Source organism: Choloepus didactylus, chromosome 3 (genome assembly GCF_015220235.1).
Source record: "Choloepus didactylus isolate mChoDid1 chromosome 3, mChoDid1.pri, whole genome shotgun sequence".
Lineage (NCBI taxonomy): Eukaryota > Metazoa > Chordata > Mammalia > Pilosa > Megalonychidae > Choloepus > Choloepus didactylus.
In genome coordinates, this window is record NC_051309.1 from 155,376,416 (window position 1) to 155,393,967 (window position 17,552).

The 17,552-nt window shown below is 34.9% G+C and overlaps 1 protein-coding gene across 4 annotated transcripts in view; it reads right to left on the reverse strand.

Moving 5' to 3' along the window:
* INPP4B (inositol polyphosphate-4-phosphatase type II B) overlaps positions 1-17,552 on the reverse strand; it is an 877,116-nt gene that overhangs the window by 148,875 nt on the left and 710,689 nt on the right. For all 4 annotated transcript variants that reach the window (XM_037830718.1, XM_037830717.1, XM_037830719.1 and 1 more), the window contains one exon: positions 10,788-10,896. In XM_037830718.1, coding sequence (XP_037686646.1) covers positions 10,788-10,896 — 109 coding nt within the window. The remainder of the gene's footprint in view (positions 1-10,787; positions 10,897-17,552) is intronic.

Here is a 17,552-nt window from a genome sequence, read left to right on the forward strand (position 1 = left end):
GTTTTGTCTCAATCTTTGCACAAGACCTTTCAAACCCAAGGCTCTAGATTCTTGTAGTATACAAATATCCTCAGGGTAGCCATAGTTTCAGGGCTTGCTTACTAATCACTCCTGACACAATAGCCCCTAACATTCCTTTGAGGTCAGACAGTTATTTAAAAGCACTGTAACAAGATGTCACATTGTATTCAACCCTTCTAGATATTTTGTAGCTGGAGAAAAAAATTTTTCTTCATATAATCTGTTTCTCCATATTTGCAGTAAATAGAAGTTGTAAAAGGGTTCCATACAGACATTTCTCATTGTATAATTGAAACAAAAATATACTAAAAGAAATAGAACCCTGTGTCTATTTGTACCACCCTAAATTTACTTATTAGGTTTTATAACACATTTACCTATGTATTTAGATTGATGTCGTCTGTTTATATATAATTTCTTGCTTTCTTTTGAATACATGTTTTAGTCACATCTCTCCCTCATAATTGACAGTCACTCAATCAGGATGTTTCTGATATTTCACTATTGTGAAGAGCAATCTATGAATACCTTTGAAAATTACTGTTTCTCTTTGTATTATTTTTATTGTGGGTACAGTCCTTAAAAAGAGGCATTCCTGGGTATATTTAGGAGGGCTACAAGTAGTGAAATAACCAGGCTAAAGTCTTAGAGATTTTTAGTGATTACTAGGCAGAGCTATTTTAGGCAGATTAAAATAATAACTGACTGCAAATCACCACATCAACTCATGTAGTTGGGTTTTATTTAATAGCACAAATAAAGTACTTTACTTTTTAAAGTATATCCTCACAAGGATTCCAAAGAAGTTGAATGAACCAACTATATTACTTCTATCCAGTGGGTAGCAAATCAATTCCTAGAAAGGTTGTCAGTAAGCTAACATTGTCCATTTAAGAGCATACATTTCGAACATCTACTGCTTCCATGAGGGTGAATGAATATGGAGGAACCCTTGCTTGGAAGGCAGGAGACCAAGTTTATAGCTCTAGCACTGTCATCAGCTACAAGGGTGAGTCTCTCTTTGGACCTCAGTATTCTCAATACAACAAGTAGGGGGTTCATGATCTTCAATATTCCATATAAATTCTAAGATTTAAAAGATTCTTTAAGGCAAAAAAGTGCAAACTCAACAAAATGATTTCCTTTGAAAACTTCATTTCATATTGAATAATAGATAACTGCACTTATTAAATAAATAATAGAAACACATGGTTTATTTCTTGAATTCTCTGTCCCAGCTAACTTTTTACCCAGTTATGTAAACCAGAAACCTAAGAGTCCTTCAACCCTGCCCCCTCCCTCAAGCCCTCATCCAGTTGATGTTAAGTCCTGCTAAATGTTTCCTCAAAATCTTCTATTCCTAGTCACCCATTTCCTCTCACCTTCACTACTGTAATAGTTTGCTAGCCCTTCTTCAAATCCTTCCACACTATCACTCAAACTGCAAAGTGATCATGTTAATCCTTAGTCGAAAACCTCTCAATGGAGTCTCCACACCCTATCAGATGAGCCGTCAGGACCTCCATATAGCAAAGAAGCGTCCTTAGGATTTGGCCCCTGTTCCCTACTCAGCGTTATATTCTTTAGCTCACACAAGCTTTACCACCTGCTCCATGTCTCTTTACAAGTTTATAAACCCAGATGCAGTGAATGGCACCACCATATTCCAGGTGTGCTGCATGGAAACCTGGCTTCTTCCCCTGCTGGAATCTTATTTCCCACTCCAAACATGTGCACAAAATCCAAACAAGTTCTACTAAATATCTCGAATCAATCTCCTTCTCTCTATCTATGCCTACACCATGCTAGGCCATGCCATCTTTCTCCTCTGACTGGGTCACTGCAATAACTTCTTAGGAGGCAAGCTTGATGTCAGTCAGGGAGGAGGACATTGGAATGGTTCAGGCAAGGTCCCAGCTAACCAAGATTCTGTAATAACGCTGTTTCTCATAATAGAAAAACCAATTGTGTGCTTTTCCCATGGCATAAATCTCATGAATACACTTTTTTTTTTTTACCTTAGAAGTTTTACTATAATCTTGCAAAGAATGAGGCACTATATAGTTTTAGCTTTTTTATTTTTTCCGATCAAAAGGACTTTTATTGTCCAGCCATGCGCAGGCCGGCTGAAGCCTGGCGACAGCCCCGAGCCAAGGGAACAGTAGGGCTTATAAAGGATGGTTGGTGGGAAGTTCCTTGTCCAGGGAAGGAGAGGCTGGCAGGTCTAGGTATGGCTGTTTCTCAGTGGCTACTCTGGGGAATGGGGAAGCCGGCAAGTTACCACTGGCCTGCTTGAAAGCGGGGGCTTGGAAGTGGGAAAGTTTAAAATTTTAACCTTCAGGATTCCTGAGGGTGGTGGCGGTGGCTTATTGCAGACCTGCAGGGCTCCCAGGGCGGGGTGAGGGGTGGCGGCTCTATGGCAAAATTCCTAAGGGCAGGGGTGGGATGAGGGCTCAGAGCCTGATCCTAACAGTCCAGGCTTTTTCTTCTATTTTTCTAGGGATGTGGAGGGACACAGTCTGTTCTTCTGTATCTGCTTCAGGCTTAGTTTACCTTTTAAATCTCCGGTAAACACATTATTTTTCTTTTCTCTGGCAATTTATTTGTAGTTGACTTCATTTTCTGTGTCTTTCTGCCCTTGGGGTGAAGGATGTTAAATAGCTAATAGTAGCTTTAAAAAAATTCTGGAAATCACTCAATGTTTAAACAAAAGTCCTTCTTTTGATTAAATGCAAATTAGTTGAGATGATATAACTGTGCCATGATTTAAAATATATATTCAGTTTATACTGAAGGAGAAATAGTACTCCTGATTTATAGAAATAAGTCTTCAAACCATATTCTCTTTTCATGTTCAGTTTTTAGGTAAGTAGGGAAAATGTTTCTGTCTGTAATTTGCTTATTAGATTTAACATTATTAGTCCTTTTAAGTCCTAATATTCCTGCTGATTTACCTTTTTAATTCTGTTTTGAATATCAGAAATCATATCTTAATAGTTGCATAAAATAAAAATATTTAATTTTAAAGCCAAATTATCCAAATTATTTTCCTGAGAAATAGTGATGATTTACACAATAAGTCCTTCCTCAAAAATCTCAAGATTTTAACCACTCTTTCCAACAATCTGGGAAATCAAGAGAAATCAATCACATCTATAGTACAGATAAGAAATATGAAGGGTAAGAAATTCAATGGCTTTCTGAAATCTTACAGTTAGGACTGGTTATGTATCTTGTCATTTTCAGACACTGCTTTCCCCATCAAATTTATTATCACTATAAATTCTTACTATATTTATATCGCTATAAATGTTTAGCAAACATTTTCACTTACAATTAAACAAGTCATTTTCTTTAAAGGAAAATTTTAATTTTTTAAAATTCTGAAGTGTTACATTATACATAGTACTTTTTGCCTAAGCTCTAGATTATAGTTTGCTTCACAAGCTTTTGGATAGGTTATTGGAATGTCATCACCTCTTAGATGTTAAAGTTACTATTGCATTACTAATATTGAATCAGATTTCAAGTTGGCTAGTTTTATAACAATTGTCACCTTTTCCTATCAGAACACTTAAACATGCATTTTCCTTTCCTAGTGAGGTGTAAGCAAACACTAATATTCTAATACCTGATAAATGGCTGTTTTTAAAGAGTTCAAGACAGTTTCCACAAGGAAATATCCTCTGTATTTCTATTACCCAATTCAGTCACACTGATTTTTTCGGGCAGAGCAATTTGTTCTTGCCTATAATCCCATTACAAGAAATCCTTTCACTTCACTCATTCATTCAACAAATGTTTATCAAGTTAGTTCCTGAGGATACTGTAGTAAACCAGACAAAGTCCATGCTTTCAGAGAACATACAGTCCAGTATGGAAGAGAAGCACTTTAGGGAAATTTTTACACTGGAAACTTAAAGCAGACCTGGCCTAGCCAAGGAGTCAGAGAAAGATTCCAGGCATTTTAAGCTAAGATCTGTGATTGCAACTGAGGAAATTCACATTGGTTCCCTACAGAAGGGAGTGTGTGAAAGGGGGAGGTGATGGTCTGGGTGGTGACACGTGAAATTAGAGAAGAAAATAGGGCCAAATTACATGTGAATGTATTATATACCTTCAATTTCATCCTCCAGGCAAAAGGCGGCTCAGAGAAGTTCAAAATGATGAAATCAAAGGATTATATTTACGTTTAGAAATATTCCAAACAAAGTGAGGAAAACACCTTAACTGTGACCCATTAAGGCTACAAGGAAAGTAACAATAAAATATTAGGAGGGAGAATTCCAGGAGAGCCTAGAAAGTTGGAAAGCATAATAAAGAGGTTTGGCACAACCCTTAAAAGACGGTGGCTCCATGGTTAGGATTATCCTAACCCCTAATTTGTTATTGAAATGAACGAATTACAGACAAATAAGAGGGTAAAACTGACAGAATTGATCACTTTTTTTTTTTTTTTTTGAAGTGGAAGCAAGGAAGGGAAAAAAAGTCAAGGATTTCCAGGCTTCCAAATTTAAAAGGAATCCCCAGATAGAGAAATTTTGAGAGAGTGAGGGAGTGAAAGATGATTTAATATGTCGACCTTGAGGTGTCTGGAAGGTAACATCAAAGTGGAGATGTCTGCTAGACGGGTAGAAATACATGTTTGGACCTCACAAGACATATGTGGGCCTAACACAGAGATGGTGTCTGAAGCCTAGTGCTCAAAACTGTGTGGGAAGTCGAGATACTTTATACATATTGATAAAACCATTTTGGAGGGCAACATGGCAGTATCTCTAAAATCTAACCAGCTCTTAACTCAGAAATTCCACTCAAGGACTTTAGCAAGAAGAAACACAAGTTTGCAGAAACATATGAATAAGGGTGTGTTATAACCTTAGTGGTTATAACAAAAGATTAGAAACAGTATCAGTGGTCATCAAGAGTATTGGCTAGATAATCAGGCTATAGCCAATCAATAAAATCCTACTCAGCTTTTAGAAAGAATATTATCTACATGTACTGAAAGAAAGTTGCAAAATACATTTTTCTGAGTGAAAGCATACTTATTTATATATTTTACATAAATAAACGGCTAATTTCTACTACATACTCACTTTGTACCAGGCACCATTCTAAGTGCTTGGTATATATTAATTTATTAAATCTTCAGAACAACCTTATTAAGTAAGCAAAGCTCCACAGAGAAATACATTAAGCTGTTCAGAATGGTTTACTCTGGGGGATTGGCAAGGTAGGTGTTTCACTTTATATGCTTCTTTATTCTTTGAATTTGCATGCTATGAAACAGATATTTTTTAATATGCTAACTGTGGTGTATTAGGCATAAATTCCAAAGAACCAAAAGCACACATGTAAATAAACACTGAAGAGCATTCATTCAATTTGTATACTTGTGAAAATTACTCATTTTAGGCCTTTTCGCACTTTTAGTTTATAATAGAAAAAATATAAATTTGTACATTATTTGTGGAAAAAACAAGATTGCATCAGCATGTTTCTAGTAACTACTACAGGGAAGGGAGCTTATGGGTGATTTTAATCTCTTTATTTTAACTTTTCTACATTTTCCAATGAACATATTTCTTTGCAAAACTGGAAAATTATCAGTAAAAGCATTTACTGAAAAATATATTTTTCCCCATATCAAGTCACCGATGCACTCATTGTTTTCACTACATTTGAATGATTCTTTCATTTTCATTAAAAGAATTGAGAATCTTTAGTCTAAGCATAAAAGTGAAGGGTTTTAAAACAGAGAGATTTTTGTCACTACTACCCAGTCAGCCCATATGTTACTGGAGAAGGCATAAAAAGGTAACATTTGGAAAGCTCTGATCTGATAGCCTTGCTTAGACATCCCAGATTCCTTTACTTTCCTGATACATACTGCTCAAAATTCTAAACATTTTCAAGTCCAACTCATCTGTGTTTCTCATTCCTGTTTCTATTCTCGACACCCCTCATCTGTCTTCTCACAGCACTTTTCACTTACATCTCTCTCAGTTGCTCTCAACTCTGGCTGTACATTAGACTCACGTGGGATATTTTAAAACATACTAATGCCTGGGCCACAATCCCAGAGACCTCATTGTAACTTGCCAGGGTGATATCCTAGCATAGACATATACTTTTAAAGCTCTAAAGATTATTCTACTGTGCAACCAAGTTTAAGAATTGAAGCTCTATATAATATTTATCTTATCACAGTATGATTATTTGTGAAACTTTCTCTGCCACTGAAGTTTCTAGCACTTTTAAGTCGGCGGACTATATCTGATTCCTACATGAATTCCCATGCCTGTTGAAAATGATATATCGAATACTTAAATGAAAAAATACTTAAATGAAAAGGTGGGAATTTAGTCCACAATGTCCTAAATTCCAGAGAACGTCTTCTCTTTCTCAAGGAGATGATAACCTGCTATGAAAATATCAAACAGGAACAAAGGTAACATACCAAAACTGTGACTCATGGAGATAATAAGTAAAGTAAAAATAAAATATTAGGAGGGAGAGTCAAATCAACTTGAGAAATCAGGAAGGCCACACAATAAGGGTGGAATCTTATGATGGACCATGTGTAGAATTTTCAATAGGATTATGTTTTATGGTTTTGACAGAAATAAATGGAAAATGATGGGGAGACAGGGAGGATGGGAGAATTGTTTGCAAAAGTGTGGGGAATGGAGAAGAGGTAGAAAAGTGAAGCACATTCACGAAACAGTTTGTACTGCATGCTTACATGTCCAGAAGAAAGTGATAAAGGTAAAAAGTTGATGGGGTTAGATCCTGGAGGCTTTGAATGCCTGATGGATGAGCATGGACTCATAGATATTTGAGCAGGTCAGTGATTAACTCAGACATTTGTGCATTAAAAGAGAGTAATTTTCCTAATTAATTATCTTATAGCTTTAAAAAATACATCATAAACGTTTTTATGTGATCTGAATTATATTATATGAATACATAGGCAAGCTTTCCTATGCTAAACCTCTTTTCATTATGTGGTCAATGCATTCATCACAAAATGGATCGCTAAGGATCAGACACATAAAATATATCTGTTCTTAGATGACAATATTTCATTGGCCTAGCTAAGAGAAAATAAATGAAAGCCATTCTGTACAAAGACTGTGGTAATTGCCCCCAAAACACACTCTAACAGATTGGACTATCTTTTCCTTGTGGCGTCAAAAAAAAAAGGGGGGGGGGGGTGAGGAAAATTTCCTTCACTGCATGTGATGTTCTGCATTGCCAAATGTTAACGTTCGCTTTAAGTTGCTCATTTCATACAGTTATATTTACTTCCCTATTTTGCCTTTGACTGAGAACGCAATGTTTGTTGCTGGAAAAGACTGCAGAAAAATGACTTGCATGGTGTGAAATCTCTTTAGGCATTAAGTCTTTGCTCAAGTGAGTTCTCGATGGACACGCTTATACCATGCTCACCAGTGTACTGCCTCAGCAAGCCATATTTGTCCCATATTACCTTATGGAGAGTTCTTTGTCTTCAAAGAACTCCACATTGTCACACCAAATTTTCATAAAAATATTTTTAATTTTATTATATTTTATCAATTACGCTGTCAATAAAGCAATGGAATGCAAAACATGTATGGAAAACCTAAAGCAATCAGTGTTTACAAGCTTTGGACATGATTTTCTCTTACTTCTATTTTAAATTTCTACCTCAGAGCTGTGTGTATGTGTATGTGTGTGAGTATGTAAATGTGCATGTGTGTTATTTACATGTATATAAACATCCCAGTCAGAAGTGTAGAGTAGTAAATAATTCAGTTAATCATGAAGACATTTAAACTTTTAATAAAAATGGCCTAATCACGGAACTCAACATTTGTTTTTGCTAGTGGCATATAGTAATGTTTCATAAAATTATAGGGATAGGGTCCATGTTTCATATACTCATGCTTCATATACTCAAATAGACTCTGTACACAATGGGTAGTTTTGAGACTGCTAATTATGTTATATACCTTAAAATTTGATTGAGAAAAAAAGTGTCAAAATCTCAAGGTAGAGACTTCTATTTTCAATCAAGATGAAATAAATACAATCTATTTTACTTCTTCCATGAATTGCACACACGCAAAGCCTAGAAAAAATGTCACCTATCAGAAGATTGAAAGGCGGGATAAAAGGCAGATTGGCTAGAGGCCTCAGAACTCAGGGAATAAACTGACAGTGAGTTCCCTGGGGTTTATTTTTTGCCTCCTATATATCAATCCTTGGGTGCTAAGGAAGCCACCCCTCCTTAAAAAAAAAAAAACAAAAACAAAACAGGAGCAGTAAAAAAATAACCCACTAAAATTTTATATATTAACACATTTTACATGTCTGTTCGTTATTGCAATAGACGGTGGAAATCAAGAGTTCTGCTCACTGACTCTTCTGCAATCACCTCGAGAACAAGCAGAATTGATTAAAAAATTCTTTTCTGTTGTGCCACCCTTTTTCCAGTCCTTTGACTGAAAGTTTAGTCAAAGGGGTTATTGCATAATATGTTAATATATAAAATTCTAGTGGGTTATTTTTTTACTGCTTCTTTATTTTTTTTGTGGGGGGGAGGGTGAAGTGGGGGTAAGGGGCTTCCTTAGCACTCAAGGAATGATATATAGGAGGCAATCAAAAATCAATAGCATTTCTGTATGCTAGGAATGAATAAATTGCTGTTTCAGCCTGCTTATATGATAGATTATATTGATTGATTTTTCAAATACTCAACTAGTCTTAAAAATAACTACAAATCACCTATACAAGAAAGGACTCATATTTAGAATATATAAAGAACCCTCAAAACTCAACAGGAAAAAGTACAACACAATTAGAAATGAGCAAAAGACACGAAAAGACATTTTACCAAAGAGGATATACAGATGGCAAATCAGCACATGAAAAGTTGCTCAACACCATTAGCCAATAAGGAAGTATAAATTAAAGCTATGATGAAATACTACTATACCTCTTTTAGGATGGCTAAAATAAATAAAAGAAAGAATATACGTATTACCAAAAGCTGATGAGGATGTGAAGCAACTAGCTCTCTCATACACTGCCAGTGGGAATGTAAAATGGTACACTCACTCTGGAAAAGAGTTTTTCAGTCTCTTATAAAACCAAACATACACTACTATGTGATCCAGTTATTGCAGTCCTAGGTATTTAGTCTAGAGAAAGGAAGATTTACATGCACATGAAAACCTATAAACCTTTATTGCAGCCAAAAATTGGAAACAACCCAAAATTGGAAAACAACCAAAATGTGTTTCAGTGGGTGAGTGGATAAATAAATTGTGGTATATCCATATAATGGAATACCAGTCAGCTATAAAAAGGAATACTCCACTGATAATGCAATAGTTTGCATGGATCTCAAAGGCATTATGCTGAGTGGAAAAAAAAATCTCAGGTGGTCACTGTATGATTCTGTTTATGTAGTATTTTTGAAGAGAAAAAAGTACAGTGGTAGAGAATAGATCAATGGTTGCCAGGGGTTAAGTTTGGGGGAAGGGTGCAGCTGTTAAGGTACAAGATGAGGGAGTTTCCTGGTGGTGATATTACAGTTCTGTATGATGATTGTGGTGATAGTTTCTCTAACCTATACATGTGACACAATTTCATAGAACTATATACACCCTCCCTACTCTCTGAAAAAAAGTAAAAAAAATCTGAATAAGAGCTGTAGGTAAGTTAATATTATTGTACCAAAGTTAATTTCTTAAAAAAAAAAGATATAATTCACACATACACATTTGTACCACATAGCAAATCGACAAAACTTAAAAAAAAAAGTTCTTGTTTTACCACTCAGATTTGCTTATACTACTGTGAAACCAACTGTGTCTAAAGAATAACTATTTTTCTATTTTTTATCCTAACTTTCAAAATTGGAGTTCTGAATCCAACAAAAGTAACTACTTGAGAAGGAAAGTAAAGTTACCCTTCATGCTATGACAATGTTTTCTTTATGGTTTCATGTGTGTGACCACAGCTAGATCACAGGATAAGCTCAACTGGATGAGGTATGGGGAGGGGAGATAAACTGCTGATACAAAAATTTTTTATGAGGCAATGTTTAAAAGTAAAAATTTTATGAGGCAATGTTTTGTTTTTTGCTCAGAACAAAAATGGAAAAAGTAACTATTAAAATTCTAAATAATAATGTTCCTTGGGTTTTTGTGTCATGACTGTTCCATAAGGAATAGAAACTTTTCCTGAGTTAATCTCATCACCCAACTGATGGAATTTGTATTGCTGTCTCTTTATCCAATGGCACAGTTGGATAATGGTGCAGTTATGTATCAGGCCTCAGGATACGATAGAAATCACTAACAGGGTCAGAGTAATATATTAGGATACATGCTCCTTTTAAGTGACATTGGCTCTGAAGTTAAACTACACTATGTTTTCAGGTAAATCTTTGAACACCATTCCATTGAGGGAACAATGGCTGATACTAGACTATCACCTCTTTCTTAGTAGCATGGCTTCTAGAAATTTGCTCTGCCAGCACAGTGCTACTATACAAGCAATACACTAGGGCATTTCATTTATTCTAATTTAATTTCTGCCCAAGTAGTTTTGGCAAATGCAAAAACTTTAAGCTATGAATGGGTTGCAGATGTTCAGAGCTATTTCCTGCAATGGACCAAGCTTCCTTATCCTAATCTTACATGCAGATTCCCCCAAAGGGAAGATAATATCATTAATGTAGTATGTGTTTTCTTCCTGCCGTTACTTACTTTCTTCTTTCCGTTTCAAATCGATGAAGCAGTTTCCGAAGACCACCATTCTTAAATCCCTGAAAATGGGCAGCTGGAGCTCCCACAGTGATGACATCATAGAGAGCATCTAGAACAGGAAAGGACAAGGAGATGAACACTTGGCAAACATAATATCTCAGGCACACTGTTTGCACCAAAGCATACACACTGTTGGAAGTTTGAGAAATTATTCTGCTTAAGTTTTCTGGGATACCTATGAGCTCTCATCTCAAGGGGGCAAAAGAAGCTAATCAATCTTTCTAAAAGCCACCTGAGCACCTAAATAAGTTACAATACTTCTCTGATTTATGGCTACATCTTAATTGTATGCTACTGTGCAGAACAGTGTGTTCTTTCATTCTTTTATATACTTACGGAGATAACATGTTAATTGGCCTTTTGTGTATTTTACTGTACTGAGTCTTGCATCATTTAGTTTGCAATCACATTGAAATTCAACAATAACGAATAATCTTTCAACCAAAATTCACAGAGAAAAAACCAAAACATTAATTTATTTCAGCTCAGGGACAGAATAGTACTAGTACATTAAAAACTAATTCTATACACAGTAGTTTCCTGTTTGTGTATCCTAAATCTTAGGTAATTTGAATGCATGGTTATACAGTCTCCTTATGTGACATACAAAGAAAACATAAAATATTTCGATCTATTTTCCAGTGAGATACTTTGTTGTTACAATAAAAAAAAATCCATACATTTAAATTGAAACACAATCCTTTGATCTTGAAAGCCATAAAGTGTGATACATATTAAGTTTATGGCTTCACAACATGTCATCATTTTTACATTCTAATGAAAAGTATCCCCTTAAGAAGGAAGACAGAATGAATGCCCCCTTGTTAAACTACATTTATTTGAGAAGCCTAATTTCAGAGTAGATCCTTTTCAAGCTGAGTTTGGTACTGATTTATTAGTTGTTTTTCTGATCTCATTTACTAGGAATACATAAATTATATGTTTTATAATTCATAAATTATAACTTCTTCAGAGTCAATCAATCCAGATGTACATGAGATATTTTTTAATAAAAATAGCTTCAAGTGAAAGACTTCAGCAGCACACAGAGATTACGAGAAACAGAATGCTATCCAAATTAATACATAAGTAAGACATATACTGAATGATTATTCAGTACATGGCTCTAGTTATAATTTCTTGCTTTTCTAAAATGTCACATTAAAACTAAGTCAACTTTTCTTAAAATAACAGAATAATAGATTTGTAGGAAATTTAAAGATTTTCTAGTCCAGGGCATTTTAACCTAGGGTTGAGGAAAGGGCTTTAGGGTATCCGTGGTGCAATGTAAATTGTGTAAGTGCATCTGTCCTATTTCAAGGAAAGGTGTCAAAGATTTCAGTATTTTCTCAGAAGATTATGAGACCACCTAAAAGGTAAGACTGAATTCTAGGCTACCTTCATTTAAATGATAAGAAAACAGGGCACAGATAAGTTAACTGCTTTGTCTAAGATCTCAATGTGAACTCCCTTTCCTCCAGGATCTTCTGACTTCCCACCCAGGTATGAGCAGCTAGTACTGACGGTTTAAGTCACTGACTGGAACCCAGATCCCTGATTCTGGATCCCAGCTGTGCTACTTAAGTGGCATTGGGAAAATTATTTAACTTCTCTATGCCTCAGTTTCCTCAGCTATAAAATGGAATTGAAAGTAGTGAAGTGTGGTAAATAATCAGTAAATATTATCTATGATTATTATATTCCCTTTAAGAAGCAACCCTACCAACGAAGCAAAGAAAGGTAGAATTTTAAGTTTTGTTTATTTCCCCATAAAAATAGACTTTCGATCTGAAAAGGAAAGTGATCTGAGTGTCAGTCTTCTGAACAGAATTTAGTTGCTGTATCAATTTAAATTAAATTCAAAAAGAAAAATCATGGTCCTGCAATACAATATGTGGCATTTTTGCTAAAATCTGGATGATCAGTAATAGCAACATATGCAGAAATGACTAAAGCCACGTATATACATCCCACTAAGCCCAAACTCAAAAATACTAAAGCCTATAGACTTCCCGTTGGATCCCAAAACAAAAAGAGGCCATGGCTTCCAAAAGGAGCCAAGAGGTCACTCTGATGGGCACTCTCACGCACAATATAGACAACCCTTTTTAGGTTCTAATGAATTGGGGTAGCTGGTGGTGGATACCTGAAACTATCAAACTACAACCCAGAACCCATGAATCTTGAAGATAATTGTATAAAAATGTGGCTTATGAGGGGGGACAGTGGGATTGGGGGGGCATAGGGATCACACTCTCCTTTGTCTAGTTTGTGGATGGATGAGTGGAAAGGTGGGGGAAGGAAACAAACAAACAAACAAACAGACAAGGGCGCCCAATGTTCTTTTTTACTTTAGTTGTTCCTTTTCACTTTAATTATTATTCTGGTTATTTTTGTGTGTGTGGTAATGGGGGTGTCGGGGATTGATTTTGGTAATGAATGTACAACTACGTAATGGTACTGTGAACAATCAAATGTACGATTTGTTTTGTAAAAAAAAGAGGCCATGGCCTCTCCTATACCACCGGGCACAAGGGGAAGTACAAAGGAGCAGATAAGCAGAAATATGAAATATGAGCAGGGACAGCAGTCTTTACTGATGAAGGTTAAAATAATTTCGTTTTTAAAAATTTGCAAAAATATCTGACCATAAACATGTCACTAGGTTTCCTTCTAGGGCTTCGTAAGGGGACCACACAAATGAGTGGTCCTGAAATTTAAGTATTATTACTTCATGTGAATCTGTCTCTTCAGTTCATCCACAATTTTGGCCCCCTTGAAAGCTGCTTCTAGGTCCAGAAAATTACTCTCTCTTTATCCCCGCCTCACCACTCATGAGAATTCTAGTGATCTATGAAGGAAACAAGAAACTTTGAAGAAGGAAGGAAGAAAAGCAAGTCGCTTGAATATTCTCCGTTCCTTGTAATAAAGAGGCTAATTCTTTTTAAAGGTAAATGAAGGAGCTGGTGTTGCTTGAATCCATCTATAATACAGAACTCCCAACATTAAGACCAAGATGCTTCATTTCCAAAGTTGACTGTCACCTCTTTCTTTTGATTTTCTATAGACGAACTAATCCCTTTTAGGGCTTTAAAACCATTATTTTTCCTGAGGCCTATAAAATCTCCATCTCTGGCTAGTTCTGACCTCTTCCAAGCTAAATAATCCAATTCCTAACTGCCTTCTTGACATCTCCAAATGACTGTCAATCAGCTTATTAAGCTTAACTTGTTCTAACTCCCAACCCCGACTTGCTCTTCCTCCCAGTTTTCTTGTGACCAATATAGATACCATATTTCTTTCCTTTCAAACTTCCACACTGGGGTCCTCATTTTCAATTCCTGTCTTTCCCTCATCAGTTTATCTGATCAGTTCTAACAAGTCTACTACAAAGTCTTAATTCTCTCTTTCCCATGTTAAGTATGTTTACCTTAGTGCAGACATTCACAGCAGGATTACAACTGCCTTCTCCTGTCCTCTCTCCCTGCAGCCACCCCACCGGAATTTGCTTCTCCTTTAAGTGTGGCTGCTGAGTCACTCCGCCTAAAACATGGGCTTCCAAGCTTCCAATCCTCCTCATATTTTTGAATATTCTCAGATGAACATTCAAATGTCTCAACATCATGTTTAGTTGATGTGACTAATTTTTCTTTAGTCATGTCTTCCAATGTTCTGTAACTCCATGAAAGTGAAAACTGGTGTAGTAATATTCAGGGTCACATCCCTAGTGGTTGGCACACAGGACGACTTCATCATTTATTGTATGGTTGACTGTTGTCCAGTCACAACAATGATTTTATATTCTTTGCATATCGTACATATTTTGAAGTCTTTACATCTTTGTCCCGTGTTCTCTGGCTTGAAAGCCTCCCTTCCTCTCCAACCCTCATCTCTTTATTGGCCACTGAATTTCCACTCCTCTTTTATAATTACGTTTTATTACTACTTCATATTACTTCATCTGTGAAATATACCTGATTATATCATTAAGAAATAACTGTTCTTTTATCTGTACTTCCACGGCTGTGCTTTTTATCTTTAAGATTTATTTTATTCTTTCTTATGATTCTTAGTTTCTATATCCAAATGAAATAATGAATATAATCAAAATATGTGTTATAATTATTTTGAAACCTATTTGTTCCACATTCTTTGTGGCTAAAAGCCATATTTCCTTAATAAATGATAACAGTGTTAATAAAAATGATGCCTGGCATATTGCAGGAGTGGAATAAAATTATTAAATGGATGACTAATGATGAAGGTTAATATTTATTGAGAGCCTATGTGAGCCATTATATCTTAATAGGCACTCTACATTCAGGATCTCATTTAATTTTCTTAACATTCCTGTAAAGTAAATATTATTTCCCCCACTTTAAAGTTAATAAAACTAATTCTCTGTGAGATTAAGTAACTTGACTAAAGTTCCATGAAACTAAGTTTTCGATTTGATACATTTTTCAAAGTCAGTCTCACTAACAACTAAACAAAACAAAACACAAACACCTTTAAATTAATTATGTTACATAAAATCTTCAATGTTTTAGTTATTCTTATGGTCTTCATTCTACAGCAATGATGGGCATATACTGGATGTTCAGTGAATCTTGCTTTTACTGAAATTGAAGATATTTGTTTCTAAAACAGAGGCTTTCGTTTTGTGATAAACATCAAAAAAGAAGACTAAACGCTTAGTGCTAATTGTGGTCTCAGAGGTGAAACACAAGTAGTCTGTAATCCACAAAAATCCAGATGATTAAATTGGCCTGACTGGTATGGTCCCAATCTTCATTAATTCACTAAACAAACACCCACTGAAGATAGGCCATTTTCAGGGGCTATCCTAATTTCCTGTGAAGATTTAAAATTTAAGCAGTTGATTTATATGTTGGAATTCATCTAATTCTTATATATCAGGCCTAAAGATGTTTCGGTGTGATTTATGTAGTACCACTCAAAAAGACACACACTTAATTGCAAATAAAGTTAATTTTGAGTTAAAATCTTAAGTACTTTTCTTCTCTTGGCATTTCTAATTTTATATGGTACTTTTTTTTATTTGTAAATCACTTCTTTTTTCTTTCCCTTTCCATCTTTCTCTCACTCTTTTCCATTTTTACTCTTTGATTTCTACCCTACAATACTGTGTCTATCCACAATTCCCACTTCTTACCATTCTACTCATAATTTTTCCTGTCCTCACTCTAGGTTCCCTTCTCTCTCTGTTCCTTTGACTCAGAGAGCCAATATTCTTATTTTTAATCCCTAAAACTACTCATATTTTTCTTAGTTTTTTCCTAGGTCCTCATCTACTTCCTAAAATGTCCAGTGTTTTTCTTCTATAAATTTATAATGTAGGCAAACTTAAAATTATGTGGTGGTAAGATGAAATTTTTAAAAATCTGAGGGATAGGGAATTTCTCTGGTCTCAATCATGGTTACATTTAATATTCCTTGCTCAATTAATGGGAAGATATTCTACATATTCTACTAGAATGTCAGAATATAAAAAGTAAACAGCATAACTAATTACATGTCTGTTCTTTAATTCTGTTCTGATACTCAGACTCTCCTCAGGCTCCTGCCATTTCCTACATTGCCCTGCTCTCTTTCACTCCTCTTCTCTACACTTGACAATTTTGCATTTAGACTCAGCTCATAAGGCATTTCCTACCTAGAGTCCCTTCTATGAACTATTGAACAAAATACTTTCTCCTTTCTCTGTGCTAGCATAGCCCTAGATCCCTGTCTTTGATACAGCATTAATTGCTTTCTACATTATATAAGATAATTTAGCTAATTATTGTAATTCCTTCTCTAGACTTTACACAATTTAAACACAGATATTATGTATTTAATGCCTCTTTCTTCCCTGAAAGACAAATCATAATAATATGTATGCTGTAGGTGCTCAATAAATGTCAATAAATAATTAAATGCATAAATATTCTGAGGTTCAATTCATTTTATCTTAAGACCATACTGGTAATATACTTTTTAAAATTGAAAACTAAAATTTAAATATGCCATAAAGATAAAGCATATTATGATTTGACCTAAAACAGCTCTTGTGGATCCTATTGTTCTACAAAAGAACAAGAGCTTATGACTAATTGCTTTCACTGTTTACACAGGTTTGAATTATATCTTAATATGCTTTCTAAAACAGGAAGAGATATTGAAAAATTGTTTTAAAATTTTTCTCTATTGTTGATGGAATAATTTTATTTATTTTATTTTTGAGATAATTTTAGACTTCCAGAAGAAGTCAGACTAGAACAGAATGCCCAGCTTCCTTTATGTTAATATCTAACATAATCATAGAAAAACTATCAAAACTGAGGAATTAACCTTGGTATTATATTATTACACAAAGCATAGAACTTATAGAATTAGTTTTTCCACTCTGAAGAAAACCACTGGAAAATAGCTGCTGAATGCTATTCTCAGAATTGACATGGATTTAAGCCAAAGGAAATAGCTTTGCTCTTCAGCTATAGGTATGTTTACTTTGTCACATGATCTGAAATAAGAACACGTTATATGCAGCTGTGTAACCCTTGAGATAGTTTCTGTCACATTTAAAATTGATAAATTAAGTTTTAAAATACCCAGTACTTTTATGGAAATAACAAATTTATTATCTTAGGGAGTCTTCTTAAAATTTCCCAATTGTCATTTGATAATTATCAGTTAACAATA